General features: G+C 45.5%; 1 protein-coding gene across 1 annotated transcript; it reads right to left on the bottom strand.

Moving 5' to 3' along the window:
* Positions 1–82: 82 nt before the first annotated feature.
* LOC139394131 (COX assembly mitochondrial protein homolog) lies at positions 83–13,109 on the bottom strand. Its single transcript, XM_071142165.1, has 4 exons — positions 12,993–13,109; positions 12,281–12,373; positions 1,506–1,596; positions 83–1,099 (listed from the first exon to the last, which is right to left on the bottom strand). Exons 1-4 carry the CDS (start codon positions 13,009–13,011, stop codon positions 979–981), a joined length of 324 nt encoding a protein of 107 aa, XP_070998266.1. The 5' UTR covers positions 13,012–13,109; the 3' UTR covers positions 83–978.
* Between the last annotated feature and the right edge of the window lie 8,949 nt (positions 13,110–22,058).

Raw genomic sequence — 22,058 nt, forward strand, 5'->3', positions numbered from 1 at the left:
TGATTGTGAACCTGGAAGTCATTCCTTGTGACACCTGTATGGTTTAAAAAGCAGAAGTCACAACACACACACACAGAGAGGCTAGAAGATCTGTTTGTCTTTATTTATATGTACGTTAACACAATGTCAAGTCAAATGTTATATTAAAAATCAGACCTTTTTTTTTACAACAACTCTCTACCCATAATGCTTCACCGGTCGTTACGGCAACTCACCGGTGAATCCTAACTACGGGATGGAGCCTCTATGCAGTATCAATCTTGTGTATAATTACGAACCTTCCGGAACATTCTCATAGTGGAGGATGTTGGGATGTTAACACCTTGACTATTATTCATGTACTTTGGACAGGTCTTATATCATTGGAATCAATCTCACTTTGGACAGTATTGGTTGCTAACAAACTCAACATGAAAACGCTCCCAAAGCATTGACAGAAAGAATTCTTCATAAATATACAAATTGCAGAGCCGACAGACAGCATCAACAACAAAACATTATTGATAATTCTGAAATAGGAGGAACAGTGTGATTTTTCCATCCTGGCTGTTTGATCAGATCAACCAGAGGGACTCTGTTGAGAACAGTGTGATTTTCCATCCTGACTGTTTGATCAGATCAACCAGAGGGACTCTGTTGAGAACACGTATCTGTAAGAGATTCCTTTTCCCTACATACAGGTGAACGGAGGCCTTTAGACACACCTTGCCAATCTGCCTCGTAGTCGTTACACAGGTCACTTAGGGCCTAGGATGTCCTCCTGTCTACTGCCCCTTCGTTGATCTAGTTCCTCCCGTTGGGGCAATGAGCATCCCAACCAGATGTACAATACACACACTGTAAAGCCCCGTGAGTAGCCCTCACTCCCCCTGCCACCCTCTGTGACCCCTAGCCCCTGCTACCGAACCAATCCCGTAGATCTGAGAGGATTGGACAGGTGGAAGCAACATGTTCAGGGGTCAGGGGTCAATTTGGAACCTACATGCTGGTTGGTAGTTTTTGTGAGCGGTTCTTAGCCGCCACCCCTGTCCTCTGGTACTCCAGCTTCTCCTTGATGTACTCCTGCTTGCACTCCTCGAAGAACGCAGAGTCTCTGTAGCTGAGAGAGAGTGGTGTACAGAAGACTTATCATTAGAACACTGAGTCTCTGTAGCTGAGAGAGAGTGATGTACAGAAGACTTATCATTAGAACACTGAGTCTCTGTAGCTGAGAGAGAGTGGTGTACAGAAGACTTATCATTAGAACACAGAGTCTCTGTAGCTGAGAGAGAGTGGTGTACAGAAGACAGTTATCATTAGAACACTGAGTCTCTGTAGCTGAGAGAGAGTGGTGTACAGAAGACTGTTATCATTAGAACACTGAGTCTCTGTAGCTGAGAGAGAGTGGTGTACAGAAGACTGTTATCATTAGAACACTGAGTCTCTGTAGCTGAGAGAGAGTGGTGTACAGAAGACTGTTATCATTAGAACACTGAGTCAGTATGAACAACAGTTAGTTGACTCACTGTACGGTCAGACACTCCTTCAGGGCAGCGTTCTGATCCCGACACTTGAACACCATCAGGAAACCAGTCTCTTTACAACAGTGGTTGAACGCTGAAACCAGAGTTGGAAGGAGACAGATTTAGCCAGTAAATTACCACCATCAGGAAACCAGTCTCTTTACAACAGTGGTTGAACCCTGAAACCAGATAGATGGAAGGAGACATAGATTTAGCCAGTGGATCAGAATAGTCTTGAAATCCAAACTTAAATCACGAAAACCAGACTGAACTAGTGAAAGTAAAAGAATCGCAAAACGCAGCGTGATTCAGTTTGGATTCCCAAGCTGTGATACCGTTAAGACAAGGGCCTTTTAAAAAGCAACCAGGGTAAGAGCCCCAGTCTAAACAGGTCATGTCTCTTTCAAATCTGTCCCCCTCTGCCAATCTGAGTGTCGCCACAGGCTGAGAGGAGAGAGAGAGGGGACAGCCAACCATACTGTCTCTGCTAGGCCTCTCTGCCACACGGTGACAAGCCTGGTCAGAGTAGATACTACCGTAGGGAGTACTGACAGGCCTCTTATCTTACCACAGCCCCAGTGTCTCCTCTTCCACCAGGCTGAGAGGAGAGAGAGAGGGGACAGCCAACCATACTGTCTCTGCTAGGAGACTACATCATATCTATTCATACCTGTGTGTTTCTGTCCACATTGGCACCAGTGTAAATATCTGTCTGGCATGGTCCATTATAACGGTCCCTCACACAGACCAGGCCTATCTGTCTGGCACGGTCCATTATAACGGTCCCTCACACAGACCAGGCCTATCTGTCTGGCATGGTCCATTATAACTGTCCCTCACACAGACCAGGCCTAGCTGTCTGGCACGGTCCATTATAACGGTCCTCACACAGACCAGGACTATCTGTCTGGCATGGTCCATTATCCGGGGCGGCAGGGTAGCCTAGTGGTTAGAGCGTTGGACTAGTAACCGGAAGGTTGCGAGTTCAAACCCCCGAGCTGACAAGGTACAAATCTGTCGTTCTGCCCCTGAACAGGCAGTTAACCCACTGTTCCCAGGCCGTCATTGAAAATAAGAATTTGTTCTTAACTGACTTGCCTGGTTAAATAAAGGTAAAATAAAATAAAAAAAAATAAAATAAATAAAAAAAATTATAACTGTCCCTCACACAGACCAGGACTATCTGTCTGGCATGGTCCATTATAACTGTCCCTCACACAGACCAGGACTATCTGTCTGGCATGGTCCATTATAACTGTCCCTCACACAGACCAGGACTATCTGTCTGGCATGGTCCATTATAACTGTCCCTCACACAGACCAGGCCTATCTGTCTGGCACGGTCCATTATAACGGTCCCTCACACAGACCAGGCCTATCTGTCTGGCATGGTCCATTATAACTGTCCCTCACACAGACCAGGCCTAGCTGTCTGGCACGGTCCATTATAACGGTCCTCACACAGACCAGGCCTATCTGGCTATTAATATGAATGGAAAAGAGCAGCAATCTAAACTATTCACACAGAGGAGAGGTCATACATATAGAATAGTGCTGAGCCAATAGGGCTTTCTATTCACACAGAGGCCATACATATAGAATAGTGCTGAGCCAATAGGGGTTTCTATTCACACAGAGGAGAGGCCATACATATAGAATAGTGCTGAGCCAATAGGGGTTTCTATTCACACAGAGGAGAGGCCATACATATAGAATAGTGCTGAGCCAATAGGGCTTTCTATTCACACAGAGGCCCTACATATAGAATAGTGCTGAGCCAATAGGGCTTTCTATTCACACAGAGGCCCTACATATAGAATAGTGCTGAGCCAATAGGGCTTTCTATTCACACAGAGGACATACATATATAATAGTGCTGAGCCAATAGGGCTTTCTATTCACATAGAGGAGAGGCCCTACATATAGAATAGTGCTGAGCCAATAGGGCTTTCTACTCAAACAGAGGCCCTACATATATAATAGTGCTGAGCCAATAGGGCTTTCTATTCACACAGAGGCCATACATATAAAATAGTGCTGAGCCAATAGGGCTTTCTATTCACACAGAGGCCATACATATAGAATAGTGCTGAGCCAATAGGGCTTTCTGTTCACACAGAGGATAGGCCATACATATAGAATAGTGCTGAGCCAATAGGGCTTTCTATTCACACAAAGGAGAGGCCATACATATAGAATAGTGCTGAGCCAATAGGGCTTTCTGTTCACACAGAGGATAGGCCATACATATAGAATAGTGCTGAGCCAATAGGGCTTTCTATTCACACAGAGGCCATACGTATAGAATAGTGCTGAGCCAATAGGGCTTTCTATTCACACAGAGGAGAGGCCCTACATATAGAATAGTGCTGAGCCAATAGGGCTTTCTATTCAAACAGAGGCCATACATATAGAATAGTGCTGAGCCAATAGGGCTTTTTGGAGGTTAGTTCAGTTTCGGTTGCATTTTATTTAAACAATCATCACGGTTTTGGGTTTTGATAACGTATTATGAAATAATGTCACAATGATTTTAGTGAAAATAGTGAACAATCAACTTCCAAAACGTGTAAAATATGATATTGTCTGTCTCTGTCAGGCCCACGTTGGGTCGACATCAATAGAACAGGAAATTACAATGAAAAAAATACAATATTTCAGTTGCGTATTTTACTTAGTTTTTATTTGATAACTATTATTTGACATTATTTAAAGTAAAATCATTTGATCTCTGCTCAGGCATTAGAGGCCAGCCAGGCCATCTAGCGCTATGTGCTCCCCATACTGTACGGTCTTTAGTCTGATTTCTTTCATTAATTATTTGGGCTCCCCAAAAAAACGAACTAAATGGAATTCAAGTAATTGAACCGACATCGGTCAAGTAGTTGTTTAATAACCGGAAGAAATAGGAAATGGCTGTTAAATCGCTCAACACTAATGATCTATAGTTACGCTGAATGACGTACAGAACTCTGTAAACCAACCAGGTCTATAGTTACGCTGAATGACGTACAGAACTCTCTAAACCAACCAGGTCTATAGTTACGCTGAATAACGTACAGAACTCTGTAAACCAACCAGGTCTATAGTTACTATGAATAACGTACAGAACTCTGTAAACCAACCAGGTCTATAGTTACTCTGAATAACGTACAGAACTCTGTAAACCAACCAGGTCTATAGTTACTCTGAATGACGTACAGAACTCTGTAAACCAACGAGGTCTATAGTTACTCTGAATGACGTACAGAACTCTGTAAACCAACGAGGTCTATAGTTACTCTGAATGACGTACAGAACTCTGTAAACCAACGAGGTCTATAGTTACTCTGAATGACGTACAGAACTCGGTGTGTCTCTTTTAGTTTGACCGTAGAAGACACATTTAGGGCTGAGATGTTCGACTTAACAAAGACTCTCCTTTTCTAACCATTTCATTACAAAAAGACATGATGTTTGCCAAAAAGCAGTTGAGACCCTGACAAACAGCTGAGTGCAAAGTGAATCATACAGAGGTGGAGTTGGCCATTAGACTACAGAGATTTTCTAAAAACACCAAGATATTCCCTGTCAATCCTTTCTAACTGATATCAAGGTGTTGTGGATGAAAAGGTGCCATTGTGTTGGTGGTGTTAACGAGGTGCTGAAGGGTCCTGGCCTCGTCTCTTCATGCAGTTAGCCAGACTTTAATTAGCCTCGTGTCCCCCCCCCCTCCCCCTCCCCCTCCCCCGTCTCCAGCATTTCATAAACAACAATGGAACGCATCCCAAAATGACAATGTATCCTAACCCCTACTAAGTGGACAACCTTTTAGACCAGAGCCCTGCTCAACAGCAGTACACTGTAGAGAGAATAGGGTGCCATTTGGGATGCAAACCCATCATGATAATCTCCCTGTTCTGATCAGCGTGATTATCACCACGACTTGCTTTCATCCCAACGCAGGAAAACCTGCAGAAGCAATTTGACGAGGCAGAACAGTGTGACTAATGTAAATCAGCAGAACAGAAACACAGAGGACTGTACTGGGGGGGTATCCCATCACACATCAGCAGTCACCCAACACAGTGACTGTGATCTCAGAGGACTGTACTGGGGGGGTATCCCATCACACATCAGCAGTCACCCAACACAGTGACTGTAATCTCAGAGGACTGTACTGGGGGGGTATCCCATCACACATCAGCAGTCACCCAACACAGTGACTGTAATCTCAGAGGACTGTACTGGGGGGGTATCCCATCACACATCAGCAGTCACCCAACACAGTGACTGTACTCTCAGAGGACTGTACTGGGGGGCTATCCCATCACACATCAGCAGTCACCCAACACAGTGACTGTAATCTCAGAGGACTGTACTGGGGGGGGGGGGTATCCCATCACACATCAGCAGTCACCCAACACAGTGACTGATCTCAGAGGACTGTACTGGGGGGGTATCCCATCACACATCAGCAGTCACCCAACACAGTGACTGATCTCAGAGGACTGTACTGGGGGGGGTATCCCATCACACATCAGCAGTCACCCAACACAGTGACTGTGATCTCAGAGGACTGTACTGGGGGGGTATCCCATCACACATCAGCAGTCACCCAACACAGTGACTGTGATCTCAGAGGACTGTATTGGGGGGGTATCCCATCACACATCAGCAGTCACCCAACACAGTGACTGTGATCTCAGAGGACTGTACTGGGGGGGTATCCCATCACACATCAGCAGTCACGCAACACAGTGACTGTGATCTCAGAGGACTGTACTGGGGGGGTATCCCATCACACATCAGCAGTCACCCAACACAGTGACTGTGATCTCAGAGGACTGTACTGGGGGGTACCCCATCACACATCAGCAGTAACCCAACACAGTGACTGTAATCTCAGAGGACTGTACTGGGGGGGTATCCCATCACACATCAGCAGTCACGCAACACAGTGACTGTGATCTCAGAGGACTGTACTGGGGGGTATCCCATCACACATCAGCAGTCACGCAACACAGTGACTGTGATCTCAGAGGACTGTACTGGGGGGTATCCCATCACACATCTGCAGTCACCTAACACAGTGACTGATCTCAGAGGACTGTACTGGGGGGTATCCCATCACACATCAGCAGTCACCCAACACAGTGACTGATCTCAGAGGACTGTATTGGGGGGTACCCCATCACACATCAGCAGTCACCCAACACAGTGACTGTGATCTCAGAGGACTGTACTGGGGGGGTACCCCATCACACATCAGCAGTCACCCAACACAGTGACTGATCTCAGAGGACTGTACTGGGGGGTATCCCATCACACATCAGCAGTCACCCAACACAGTGACTGATCTCAGAGGACTGTACTGGGGGGGTATCCCATCACACTTCAGCAGTCACCCAACACAGTGACTGATCTCAGAGGACTGTACTGGGGGGGTATCCCATCACACATCAGCAGTCACCCAACACAGTGACTGTGATCTCAGAGGACTGTATTGGGGGGTACCCCATCACACATCAGCAGTCACCCAACACAGTGACTGTGATCTCAGAGGACTGTACTGGGGGGGTACCCCATCACACATCAGCAGTCACCCAACACAGTGACTGTGATCTCAGAGGACTGTACTGGGGGGGTATCCCATCACACATCAGCAGTCACCCAACACAGTGACTGTGATCTCAGAGGACTGTATTGGGGGGTACCCCATCACACATCAGCAGTCACCCAACACAGTGACTGATCTCAGAGGACTGTACTGGGGGGGTATCCCATCACACATCAGCAGTCACCCAACACAGTGACTGATCTCAGAGGACTGTACTGGGGGGGTACCCCATCACACATCAGCAGTCACCCAACACAGTGACTGTGATCTCAGAGGACTGTACTGGGGGGGTATCCCATCACACATCAGCAGTCACCCAACACAGTGACTGTGATCTCAGAGGACTGTACTGGGGGGGGTACCCCATCACACATCAGCAGTCACCCAACACAGTGACAGAAAGGACCATAGTGACAGTGATCTCAGAGGCAGCCTCCCAACTGACACCCTATTCCCTATATAGTGCACTACTTTAGACCAGAGCCCTATTCCCTATATAGTGCACTACTATAGACCAGAGCCCTATTCCCTATATAGTGCACTACTTTTAACCAGGGCCCATTAGGGAATAGGGTACCACGTGGGACGAGCACATTATCCAGTGATCTCCACTAGAGACTACGTGGTAGTGAGAGGAAGAGGACTTCGGGAGGAGGAGGTATGAAGTAGTGAGGGATTATCACAACCCCCCCCCTCCACTAAAATTATAATCTCCTAATCCGAGTCCCCAGACAAAACTGACATCAATCACCTCTACATAATCATATACAGTGGGGTGAACAAGTATTTGATACACTGCCGATGTTGCAGGTTTTCCTACTTACAAAGCATGTAGAGGTCTGTAATTTTTATCATAGGTACACTGCAACTGTGAGAGACGGAATCTAAAACAAAAATCCAGAAAACCACACGATTTTTAAGTAATTAATTAGCATTTTATTACATGACATAAGTATTTGATACATCAGAAAAGCAGAACTTAATATTTGGTACAGAAACCTTTGTTTGCAATTACAGAGATCATACGTTTCCTGTCGTTTTTGACCAGGTTTGAACACACTGCAGCAGGGATTTTGGCCCACTCCTCCATACAGACCTTCTCCAGATCCTTCAGGTTTCGGGGCTGTCACTGGTCAATACGGACTTTCAGCTCCCTCCAAAGATTTTCTATTGGGTTCAGGTCTGGAGACTGGCTAAGCCACTCCAGGACCTTGAGATGCTTCTTACGGAGCCACTCCTTAGTTGCCCTGGCTGTGTGTTTCGGGTCGTTGTCATGCTGGAAGACCCAGCCACGACCCATCTTCAATGCTCTTACTGAGGGAAGGAGGTTGTTGGCCAAGATCTCACGATACATGGCCCCATCCATCCTCCCCTCAATACGGTGCAGTCGTCCTGTCCCCTTTGCAGAAAAGCATCCCCAAAGAATGATGTTTCCACATCCATGCTTCACGGTTGGGATGGTGTTCTTGGGGTTGTACTCATCCTTCTTCTTCCTCCAAACACGGCGAGTGGAGTTTAGACCAAAAAGCTCTATTTTTGTCTCATCAGACCACATGACCTTCTTCCATTCCTACTCTGTTTTAGATTCCGTCTCTCACAGTTGAAGTGTACCTATGATAAAAAATTACAGACCTCTACATGCTTTGTAAGTAGGAAAACCTGCAAAATCGGCAGTGTTTCAAATACTTGTTCTCCCCACTGTATGTGATGAGATACGGAGAGCTGACTGTTCTGAAGTAGCTGATCTAATCAGTGCAGTACTGAGGACACGTGACTGTTCTGAAGTAGCTGATCTAATCAGTGCAGTACCGAGGAGTAAGGACACACGTGTCAGAACCAGGGCAGAACCAGGGCAGAACCAGGTCAGAACCAGGGCAGAACCAGGGCAGAACCAGAGCAAACAGCCACTGCAGGCATCAGTAATACAAATAGAGTAGTATGCAGGCAATACAGCAGCTGGGGCGGAGGTGTGAAAAGGAGGGGGCAGAGAGGAGACCAGAAGGGGATTTCCACAGCCCTGCCACCTCGAGGGCTGTGCCTCTCTGGGCGAGCAGCAGCAGGCGTGTCGCCTCAGAGGATGAAGAGGACAGACTTTAGGCCTAACCACAATCGAAGCACCTATGCAGCACCAAGAGTTGCTGTTGGGCAATCCCACAGTAACAGAATGATGCAGAGCCGTTTTCACTTTTAAAATGGACGCCAAACAAAAAAACAATGATCGCTAACTTAAAAAAAACAAACAATACAACTCTATGCACGATTACTTTTAACGATTTTCAAAAGAATAGTTTTTTTTTTAAAAACACATTTACTTGAACAGTGCAGATGTACATTTTGGTAACAGACTGACGGTTTGTGCTGCTGGTGCCATGCACTGTTCCTCAAGAAAATGTGTTTTTGTGAAGAAGAAAAAAAAATGGTGGAAATTGTTAAAAAGTCTTTATGCATCGAGTTGTAATGGTTTGTTTAACTTTTCAATCATTGTTCTTTTGTTTGACATAGATTTTTTTAAAGTGAAAAAAAAAATAAAAAAGAATTCGGAGTCTCAGCATCTCTCCGTTGCCGTGGAAATGCCCTGCAACAACATTACAGCAGCGACCCCCCGAGACTCCGTATGGTTAAAAATAAATAACCATGTTGATGCCGGCAGCATAAAGTGAATTTAGAGATGTTAACAAAAACATTTAACCGCAGTCTGTTTCAAGTATCTTCCTGTAAAAAAAGGAGAACACGTTTCTGTTAGGCCGACGTGTTGAGCTATAACACAATCAGATCAGCAGCCTCTACTCCTTATAATAAAAGGCACCATTAACACTGCTATTTTAAAAAAAAGGCGTTGGGGACAGAAAAGAGGAAGTGTATCAAGAGGAATATTCATATTTAACCACCATATCAGGTTTGGTCGAGATAGAAAATGCCTTGACTGTCTTTTTTTCCCCCTTCATCAGGTCATCTACTTCTGACTGGTTTTCAGACCGGGCATGACAGCCAGATGAACGCAACAGAAAAACTATAAATATACACAACAGGGGAGGTGTCCATTAATACTCTGTCTTGGCTCAGGGCATTAATAGGGCCTTTGCTTGAGCTTGTAACTGGGAAAGTAGAGACCTCAGCATCCCGACAATGTGTGTAAACAGCGGAGGTGAACTTTGGATATACAGTTGAAGTCAGAAGTTTACAGACACTTAGGTTGGAGTCATTAATCCTCGTTTTAAAGTTTCTTGTTAACAAACTATAGTTTTGGCAAGTCGGTTAAGACATCTACTTCACTGTATCACAATTCCAGTGGGTCAGCAGTTTACGGCAGGGTAGCCTAGTGGTTAGAGCGTTGGACTAGTAACCGGAAGGCTGCAAGTTCAAACCCCCGAGCTGACAAGGTACAAATCTGTCGTTCTGCCCTTGAACAGGCAGTCAACCCACTGTTCCTAGACCATCATTGAAAATAAGAATTTGTTCTTAACTGACTTGCCGAGTTAAAAAAAGGTTCAATAAAAAATACATACACTAAGTTGACCTTGCCTTTAAACAGCTTGGAAATTTCCAGAAAATGATGTCATAGCTTTAGAAGCTTCTGATAGGCTAATGGACATCATTTGAGTCAATTGGAGGTGTACCTGTGGATGTATTTCAAGGCCTACCTTCAAACTCAGTCCCTCTGCTTAACATCATGGGAAAATCTAAAGAAATCAGCCAAGACCCCAGAAAAAAAATTGTAGACCTCCACAAGTCTGGTTCATCCTTGGGAGCAATTTCCAAACGCCTGAAGGTACCACGTTCATCTGTACAAACAATAGTACGCAAGTATAAACACCATGGAACCACGCAGCCTTCATACCACTCAGGAAGGAGACGCGTTCTGTCTCCTAGAGATGAACGTACTTTGTGTGAAAAGTGCAAATCAATCCCAGAAAAACAGCAAAGGACCTTGTGAAGATGCTGGAGGAAACAGGTACAAAAGTGTCTATATCCACAGTAAAACGAGTCCTATTTCGCTATAACCTGAAAGGCCACTCAGCAAGGAAGAAGCCACTGCTCCAAAACAGCCATAAAAAAAAGCCACACTACGGTTTGCAACTACACATGGGGACAAAGATTGTACTTTTTGGAGAAATGTCCTGTGGTCTGATGAAACAAAAATAGAACTGTTTGGCCATAATGACCATCGTTATGTTTGGAGGAAAAAGGGGGATGCTTGCAAGCTGAGGAACACCATCCCAACCGTGAAGCACGGGGGTGGCAGCATCATGTTGTAGGGGTGCTTTGCTGCAGGAGGGACTGGTGCACTTCACAAAATAGATGGCATCATGAGAAGGAAAATTATGGGCATATATTGAAGCAACATCTCAAGACATCAATCAGGAAGTTAAAGCTTGGTCAAAAATGGATCTTCCAAATGGACAATGACCCCAAGCATACTTCCAAAGTTGTGGAAAAATTGCTTAAGGACAACAAAGTGAAGGTATTGGAGTGGCCACCACAAAGCCCTGACCTCAACCCTATAGAAAATGTGTGAGCAGAACTGAAAAAGCGTGTGCAAGCAAGGAGGCCTACAAACCTGACTCAGTTACACCAGCTCTGTCAGGAGGAATGGGCCAAAATTCACCCAATGTATTGTGTGAAGCTTGTGGAAGGCTACCCGAAACATTTGACCCAAGTTAAACAATGTAAAGGCAATGCTACCAAATACTAATTGAGTGTATGTAAACTTCTGACACACTGGAAATGTGATGAAAGAAATAAAAGCTGAAATAAATCATTCTCTCGAATAATATTCTGACTTTTCACATTCTTAAAATAAAGTGGTGATCCTAACTGACCTTAAACAGGACATGTTTACTTGGATTAAAATGTCAGGGATTATGAAAAACTGAGTTTAAATGCATTTGTCTAAGGTGTATGCAAACTTCTGACTTCAACTGTATCTCTGTGACCATCTTGGGTTCCAGCCCATATAGCCTGGGTTCCAGCCCATATAGCCTGGGTTCCAGCCCATATATCTTGGGTTCCAGCCCATATAGCCTGGGTTCCAGCCCATATAGCCTGAGTTCCAGCCCATATAGCCTGGGTTCCAGCCCATATAGCCTGGGTGCCACAAGACTGTAAGCCCGCTGACCTAAAGCCTAAGCATTTGTTCAGGTTAGCTAACACAAGTTTTTATTAAATCTCAGATATTCACCTGTAACCTTTTCAGCACAGAGCTCCTTGGCTTTCTCCCTCATCATCTTGGGGATGAGTACATCTGTCTCCACATGCCTCAGGAAAGGCTCCTCTGGAACACACACACACACACACACACACATCAGTCATAGCTACCCTGCTGTACCAGGGCTAACATATCCATCAAACTAACTAGCTAAACAGCTAGTTAACAACATCTAGCTCACCCAGACGTTTCTGAGGACGCAAACAACGTCGAAGATTAGAAGTATAATAGCTAAAACAATTAGTGAGTGTGTCAGAAAACAATTTAAAAGAGGTCGACGTAGATAGCTCTCTAAATATCCAAAATGACAGCTACGTGACTTGTAGATGAATAAAACTCAGTTATAAGTTCAAGTTGAATCGGCTACGACACTTGCTTACCATGATAACAACAAGAAGGCCCCGCCGCACACCGTTAAAGCTCCCAATCCACCGCTTTACCGACGACGTTTCGATTCGACGAAGATCCGGGTCGGGATGGAAACGTTGTCGGTGAATTGGGAGCTTTGACAGTGTGCGGGCGGGGCCTTCTTGTTGTTCACTAGACGTTGTTAGCCCAGAACCTAACGTTATGTTTTTAAAGATGTGCGTATGACCACACACTTTTCTACATATGCTTTACAACTATACCGATGCCGTAAAAGCGACATAGGAAAATGATACTCAACATATTGTCTATACAATACCTGCTTTGGTTGCTTCCATAATTATCAGCAGTGTTGCTAAATCAAAACATTACCAAAACAGAAGCAAAGTGACCTCTCTTCTTTACCACGTTACTTCCGGGTGCGTCACTCAACTGTGGAACGAACTACAATGCCCACAATTCTCCACAACTCTAAACTACAAAGGGCTTGTTTGGAAGCGTGTACAACTTAAAAACGTGTATTACATTGTCCATCACGCATAACTATCAAGTTAAAGAATGGTTCAGTTATAATTTTTTAAATGAGACTGGATCTACCAAGTGAATAACTCCATGTACTGTCTTCAACAACAAATGAAGAGTTGACAGTGGCAGCTCACCTGATATCCAACAGGCGTTCATCCTCCAGTACTTGGTGTTAACGACTTGGTATAAGATAGAAATAACAACATTCACCTCGAAGTACCTCAGCGTTTGACCACAGCTGCATTCAAGGTGGTGCTGGAGTGTCTCCTTCACAGCCGCTGTGCCACACACATGCTGGATGCTGACCACAGTCACACCTGTGAAGTGTAGGCCCATTGTAGACTCTAGACTGGCAGTCATGTGAGGCCCACGGGTGTTTGTGTATGGGTGTCTGGCGTATCTACGACAGGTCTGAAATGTAATGGACGTCACACCTGGACCACCACAACAACAACAGAAGCAGAGCGCCCGTCTCTCTGTCTGTCTGTCAGTCAGTCAGTCTGTCTGTTTTTTTTTCCGTCAGCTCTCACACAGTCCTCTTAACATTAAACACCACGTCTCCTTTCTGCCCACTAGAAGAGGAAAGGTGGGGTGGCAGAGAGTTGGTTGTTTCTTTCTTCTCCCCCCAGAGAGAGAAATCACGTGCAGATGTGTTTTTCTTTCTCGAGACGACCATGAGACAAGGAGCTGGGTGCAAAATGGGACCACAGCAAGTCTGTCACCTCCACTGGTAGATGGGGGGGGGGGTGTGGGTGTGTGTGTGTGTGTGTGTGTGTGTGTGTGTGTGTGTGTGTGTGTGTGTGTGTTTGTGTTTGTTTGCAGCCTGGTTGTGGAGCAATACGTTGGTGAGATCATGTGTGTGTGCAGAGGCTGTAGGTTCAGATGTAAACATCTGTGTGTGTGTGTGTGTGTGTGTGTGTGTGTGTGTGTGTGTGTGTGTGTGTGTGTGTGTGTGTGTGTGTGTGCGTGCGTGCGGCTGCGAATTGCCAAGGCCCTCACAATACAATATTATCACCGTACTTATGTGCTGATACGATATTTATTGCGATTCTAAATATACTGTGGCAAGGAAAAGTATGTGAACCCTTTGGAATTGATCTTCATCTCGGTCACTAGACAAACACAGTCTGCTTTAACTAATAACACACAAACAATTATACGTTTTCATGTCTTTATTGAACACACCGTGGAAACATTTACAGTGCAGGGTGGGAAAAAGTATGTGAACCGTTGGATTTAATAACTGGTTGACCCTCCTTTGACAGCAATAACCTCATCCAAACGTTTTCTGTAGTTGCAGATCAGACCTGAACAACGGTTCAGGAGGAATTTTGGACCGTTCCTCTTTACAAAACTGTTTCAGTTAAAGCAATATTCTTGGGATGTCTGGGGGTGAACTGCTCTCTCGAGGTCATGCCACAACATCTCAATCGGGTTGAGGTCAGGACTCTGACTGGGCCACTCCAGAAGGCCTAATTTCTTCTGTTGATTTGGGTCGTTGTCCTGTTGCATCATCCAACTTCTGTTGGGCTTCAATTGGCGGACAGATAGCCTTACATTTTCCTGCAAAATGTCTTGATAAACTTGGGAATTCATTTTTCCGTCAATGATACCAAGCATTCCAGGCCCCGAGGCAGCAGCCCCAAACCACGATGCTCCTTCCAGCATACTGTATAGCTGGGATGAGGTTTCTCTCCACACATCGTGTTGTGTTTTCCTTCCAAACAACTCAACTTTAGTTTCATCTGTCCACTGAATATTTTGCCAGTAGTGCTGTGGAACATCCAGGTGCTCTTTTGCGAACTTCAGACGTGCAGCAATGTTTGTTTTTTGGACATCAGTGTCTTCTTCCGTGGTGTCCTCCCATGAACACCATTCTTGTTTATTGTTTCGTAGACTCGTCAACAGAGATGTTAGCATGTTCCAGAGGTTTCTGTAAGTCTTTAGCTGACACTCTAGGATTTCTTCTTAACCTCATTGAGCATTCTGCGCTGCGCTCTTGCAGTCATCTTTGCCGGACGGCCACTCCTAGGGAGAGTAGCAACAGTGCTGAACTTTCTCCATTTATAGTCCTTTTGTCTTTACTGTGGACTGATGAACATCAAGGCTTTTAGAGATACTTTTGAAACCCTTTCCAGCTTTATGCAAGTCAACCATTCTTATTAATCTTAGGTCTTCTGAGATCTCTTTTGTTCGAGGCACGATTCACATCAGGCAATGCTTCTTATAGCAAACTCACATTGTGTGAGTATTTTTATTAGGGCAAGGCAGCTCTAACCAACATCTCCAATCTCGTCTCATTGATTGGACTCCGCGATTGGACTCCGGGTTTGCTGATTCCTGACTCCAATTCACTTTTGGAGAAGTCATTAGCCTAGAGGGTTCACATACTTTTTTTTACAACCTACACTGTCAAATCAAATCAAATCAAATGTATTTATATAGCCCTTCGTACATCAGCTGATATCTCATAGTGCTGTACTGTGAATGTTTAAATGATGTATTCAATATAGACAATAAACATACAATCATTTGTGTGTTATTAGTTTAATAAGCAGACTGTGATTGTCTGTTGTTGTGACTTAGAGGAAGATCAGATCAAATGTTTTGCCCAATCGATGCAGAAATCCAGGTTAATTCCAAAGGGTTCACATACTGTTTCCTGCCACTGCATCGTGATTCATGCGCGATTCTATATAGTATTGAAATTTGATATCGCAGTTCAATGTTCCCAACATATTGCTCACCATATGTCTGCTGCAGAGAGACTAGAGAGCAAAGAGAAAATTAGTTTTGATCAGTCAAGGAAATAAAAGTGCTGAAAACATCGCTCACCAGACCCTCCCCTCCCCGCCCCTCCCCTCCACTCCCCTCTCCTCTCCTCCCATGGCCAGAACTGAGCCTCCCCTCCCCATCCCATGGCCAGACCTGAGCCTCCCCTCACCATCCCATGGGCAGTCTTGACCTGGCATTAGCCTGCCCTTGTCTTTAGCAGGCTGACACCAGACTCATCCGTCACAGGTTTGTAGTCAAGAAGTGTACCCCCCCCCCCCCCTCCCTCCCTGGCTAACTCTTCCGGCTGATTACGCGTAATGTAATTTTAATTAAAAACTGCGGTGTCAAAGGGTTTAGTGGGCTTGAGAAATGGGCCCAGATTGCAGCGCTGTGGTAAACCCCACCCACTTGGTTTCGAGAGGAAATGCATCCTGACACCAACCCGTGTGACCTGGACGACCTACGACAACATGAACAAAAGGGCAGTCTACTGTACAGGGACCCGAGGGCACGGTCTGTCCACGGGGCACGGTCAGAATGATAGGATAGTCCACCATGGGTAGAGAAGGTGCTTTCCTATTTTTTTACTGTCACTTGCAATTATAATGAATTAATACGATATTATTAATATAGCAGTAGAATAGGAGGAACACAGAAGGTGTGGAGTGTCAGGGGAGGGGTGATGGGGTGAGGGTGAAACCTAACTGACTTTTTAAAGCCACATTCCTGAATTTATGTTTTCCAGCCTAAACAGAATCCCCACTGCTTGGGTTTAGCATTAAGCTATTTATCAAAGGTATATCGAACACGCATTAACACTTTGAAGAAAAACCTTTAAATTGTCTCTTTGGAAAGAAGAAATAAAAAAAAATAAAAAAGCCAAATCCCTGGTATAGAATCAACAGTTGAGGTCCTCTGGTAGTCGGTAATCCCTTCACCTGGAAACGTTGGATTCTCTTCTCTCCGTCGACCCTGAAACCGATCCCCCGCTGCCCTCCGCGCCCAGACTAAACCTCCTCTCTAAAAGCCCATCTCAAACCCATCTGCCGAGACATTACTGAGATCCTCCCTCACTCACAGCCTGGAAGAATGGCCAAGGAGGGGGGCGGGGGGGGGGGGGGGGGGGGGGCTTTTGGAGAGGCTCTGACTGACTGGCATGAAACAGACAAGACACCTTATGAGCATCCTGTCCTTCTGGACATGTCACTGTCTGTAGGACCTGATCCGTCCAATGAAAATGTTGGTCTTCGGTGAAGGTAGGTGGGTAGATACTAGATCGGCTAATACTTGGCTTTGTAAGGTTTTAGGGGCGCAAGGACGCAGTGACCCTTTAACACTCTCTGACAGGGGCCTTGTGTTCCTGCCCAGCCGTCTTTGGACAGTTGGCCTGGGCAGTGATGTGTGGACAGACAGTAGGACCACAGTTGGCCTGGGCAGTGATGTGTGGACAGACAGTAGGACCACAGTTGGCCTGGGCAGTGATGTGTGGTCTAATAGGGTTTAACTTTTCTAACCTCCCTTCTGCCAGAGCCAGGGAGACCTGCTGCTCCTTATATTGACCTGGTGTGTGTGTGTGTGTGTGTGGGGGGGGGGGGGGGATCAGATGGGAAGGCCTGGTGGAGACATGCTGCTCCTTATATTGGCCTGGTGGGTCATATCAGATGCTCAGAGCTCCAGCCTCCTGCTATCTCCCCCTGCTATCTCCTACAGCCTCCTGCTATCTCTTTCAAAATCCTGCGAATTCTTCCTGTTATATCCTCCTGGTATCTCCTTGTGCCATTTCCTCTGGCCTCCTGCTATCTCCTGCCTCTTGCTATCTCCTCCTGCTATATCCTCCTGCCTCCTGCTATTTCATCCAGCCTCCTGCTATCTCCTCCAGCCTCCTGCTATCTTTTCTTGCCTCCTACTTTTTCCACCTGCTTTCTCCTCATCTGTCCACAGAACATTTTGCCGGTAGCGCTGTGGAACATCCAGATGCTATTTTGCGAACTTCAGACGTGCAGCAATGAGTTTTTTTTGACATCAGTGTCTTCTTCCACGGTGTCCTCCCATGAACACCATTCTTGTTTAGTGTTTTACGTATCGTAGACTCGTCAGAGATGTTAGCATGTTCCAGAGATGTCTGCAAGTCTCAAGCCTCCTGCTATCTTTTCTAGCCTCCTGTTTTTTCCTCCTGCTATCTCTGCCCGCCTCATGCTATCTCCTCCAGCCATCTCCTCCTACTATCTCCTTCTGCTATCTCCTCCTGCTCTGGCATTAAAGGAGCTGCCTCCTAAAAGAGCCAGTATAATGTTTGGACGTTCGTCACAAATGACACCCTCTTCCCTTTATTTATTTATTTAACCTTTATTTAACCTTTATTTATTTAACCTTTTTTTTCTTTTTTTTAAACCTTAAAAAAAAAAAAACGTTTAAACCTTTATTTTACCTTTATTTAACCCTTATTTAACCTTATTTAACCCTTATTTAACCTTTATTTAACCTTTATTTATTTAACCTTTATTTATTTAACCTTTATTTATTTATTTAACCTTTATTTATTTATTTAACCTTTATTTATTTATTTAACCTTTATTTAACCTTTATTTGTTTATTTAACAATTTGTTTCTCCTTTATTTAACCATTATTTATTTATGTAACCTTTATTTAACCTTGATTTATTTAACCTTTATTTATTTATTTAACCTTTATTTATTTAGCCTTTATTTATTTAACCTTTATTTCTTTATTTAACCTTTATTTCTTTATTTAACCTTTAGTTAACCTTTATTTAACCTTTATTTAACTAGGCAAGTCAGTTAAGAACAAATTCTTATTTACAATAATTGCCTACCCCTTGCCAAACTCTTCCCCTTACCCGGATGACGCTGTGCCAATTGTCCACCTCAATATGTGTCTTCCGATCACAGCCGGTTGAGATAGAGCCCGGGATCAAACCGGGGTCTGTAGTAACACCTCTAGCTCTGTGAAGCAGTGACGCCTCCTGTCTCAGCCTCCAGTATTTATGCTGCAGTAGTTTATGTGTCGGGGGGCTAGGATCAGTCTGTTATATCTGGAGTACTTCTCCTGTCCTATTCGGTGTCCTGTGTGAATTTAAGTACGCTCTCTTTAATTCTCTCTTTCTTTCTTTCTTTCTCTCTTTCTTTCTTTCTTTCTTTCTTTCTTTCTTTCTTTCTTTCTTTCTTTCTTTCTTTCTTTCTTTCTCTCTCTCTCTCTCTCTCTCTCTCTCTCGGTGGACCTGAGCCCTAGGACCATTCCTCAGGACTACCTGGCCTGATGTCTCCTTGCTGTCTCCAGTCCACCTGGCCGTGCTGCTGCTCCAGTTTCAACTGTTCTACCTGCGGCTATGGAACCCTGACCTGTTCACCGGACGTGCTACCTGTCCCAGACCTGCTGTTTTCAACTCTCTAGAGACAGCAGGAGCGGTAGAGATACTCTGAATGAACCACTGTGATTATAATTTGAAACATTTGAACATCTTGGCCATGTTCTGTTATAATCTCCACCTGGCACAGCCAGAAGAGGACTGGCCCACCCCTCATAGCCTGGTTCCTCTCTAGGTTTATAATCTCCACCCGGCACAGCCAGAAGAGGACTGGCCACCCCTCAGAGCCTGGTTCCTCTCTAGGTTTATAATCTCCACCCGGTACAGCCAGAAGAGGACTGGCCACCCCTCAGAGCCTGGTTCCTCTCTAGGTTTATAATCTCCACCCGGCACAGCCAGAAGAGGACTGGCCCATCCCTCAGAGCCTGGTTCCTCTCTAGGTTTATAATCTCCACCCGGCACAGCCAGAAGAGGACTGGCCACCCCTCAGAGCCTGGTTCCTCTCTAGGTTTATAATCTCCACCCGGCACAGCCAGAAGAGGACTGGCCACTCCTCATAGCCTGGTTCCTCTCTAGGTTTATAATCTCCACCCGGCACAGCCAGAAGAGGACTGGCCACCCCTCAGAGCCTGGTTCCTCTCTAGGTTTATAATCTCCACCCCTCATAGCCTGGTTCCTCTCTAGGTTTATAATCTCCACCCGGCACAGCCAGAAGAGGACTGTCCACCCCTCATAGCCTGGTTCCTCTCTAGGTTTATAATCTCCACCCGGCACAGCCAGAAGAGGACTGGCCACCCCTCAGAGCCTGGTTCCTCTCTAGGTTTATAATCTCCACCCCTCATAGCCTGGTTCCTCTCTAGGTTTATAATCTCCACCCGGCACAGCCAGAAGAGGACTGGCCACCCCTCATAACCTGGTTCCTCTCTAGGTTTATAATCTTCACCCCTCATAGCCTGGTTCCTCTCTAGGTTTCTTCCTAGGTTTTGGCCTTTCTAGGGAGTTTTTCCTAGCCACTGTGATTCTACACCTGCATTGCTTGCTGTTTGTGGTTTTAGGCTGGGTTTCTGTACAGCACTTTGAGATATCAGCTGATGTACGAAGGGCTTTATAAATAAATTTGATTGATTAGTCTGCTGCGACACTCAGTCTCATCTCTGGCCAAAAGTAGTGCACTATACAAGGAATAGGGTGTCAAAAGTAGTGCACTACATAGGGAATAGGGTGTCAAAAGTAGTGCACTACATAGGGAATAGGGTGTCAAAAGTAGTGCACAATTCAAGGAATAGGGTGTCAAAAGTAGTGCACTACATAGGGAATAGGGTGTCAAAAGTAGTGCACTACATTGGGAATAGGGTGTCAAAAGTAGTGCACTACATAGGGAATAGGGTGTCAAAAGTAGTGCACTACATTGGGAATAGGGTGTCAAAAGTAGTGCACTACATAGGGAATAGGGTGTCAAAAGTAGTGCACTGCATAGGGAATAGGGTGTCAAAAGTAGTGCACTACATAGGGAATAGGGTGTCAAAAGTAGTGCACTACATAGGGAATAGGGTGTCAAAAGTAGTGCACTACATAGGGAATAGGGTGTCAAAAGTAGTGCACTATATAGGGAATTGGGTGCCATTAGGGACGTTAACACTGTGCTGCTGGTCATGGGAGATCTGATGTTATTAAGCCCCCCCCTCTGCCCTCTGTTACGGTGTCAGATGGGATGAATAAACAGGGAGGACCAGCGTCTGACAGGTGTTACGAGGAGGTGGCAGGAAGTGCCACGGAGGGGCTTCTGAAAGGAGGACTCACCCTCAGGTGGAGCCAGCAGGGAGAGGCGCTTCAGCACCTTCAGTCACGACACACTCACACAGAGGCATGCAGACGCACGCACGCACACACACACACACACACACAGAGGCATGCAGACGCACACACACACACACACACACACACACACACACACACACACACACACACACACACACACTCACACAGAGGCATGCAGACGCACGCACACACACACACGCACACACACACACACACACACACACACACACACACACACACTCACACAGAGGCATGCAGACGCACGCACACACACGCACACACACACACACACACACACACACACACACACACACACACACACACACACACACACACACACACACACACACACACACACACACACACACACACACACACACTGTCAGTGTACATGATGGAGAGCTGCATAAATAGCGTACCTCCTGGCCATAAGGAAACAGAGATGTTTCTCTGATTTCAGCTTGGGGTTTGGTCCCTCGCTACGACACTATGATCTGTTCTGAGATCTGTCAGATACAGCCAGACTCTGGGCTCTGAGACACACACTGTTGCCTGGAAACCATTGTCCGGGGTCATACCTGCTATAACCTCCAGTACAGCGGCAGGTACGCTCTCCCAGGACTTGTGTCACAACTTCTCCACAGCACAAAGCACAGAAAACGTGTCATCCTAAAGACAAGGAGTTGACGGTTAGTGTCTTTAATAAGGGTTTAGGAAGGTGACTGAATCCATTTATCATTAAACTCAAGGACAAATATACTGGCGGAGTGAAAACCTCCCATTTCAGAAGAGGATATCGGTAAACAGCTGAGGGATTGGGGCTGGAGAAATGTAACTAACTCTCAAATTCATAGACAAGGGCTGTGAACGCCAAGGACCGGCCGGCCGTTCATGATATCAAAAAGTGTCATTTTAACCACGTTTTGAAGATATACAGTGTT

The sequence above is a fragment of the Oncorhynchus clarkii genome, unplaced genomic scaffold, assembly GCF_045791955.1.
Source record: "Oncorhynchus clarkii lewisi isolate Uvic-CL-2024 unplaced genomic scaffold, UVic_Ocla_1.0 unplaced_contig_6317_pilon_pilon, whole genome shotgun sequence".
Taxonomy (NCBI): Eukaryota; Metazoa; Chordata; class Actinopteri; order Salmoniformes; family Salmonidae; genus Oncorhynchus; species Oncorhynchus clarkii.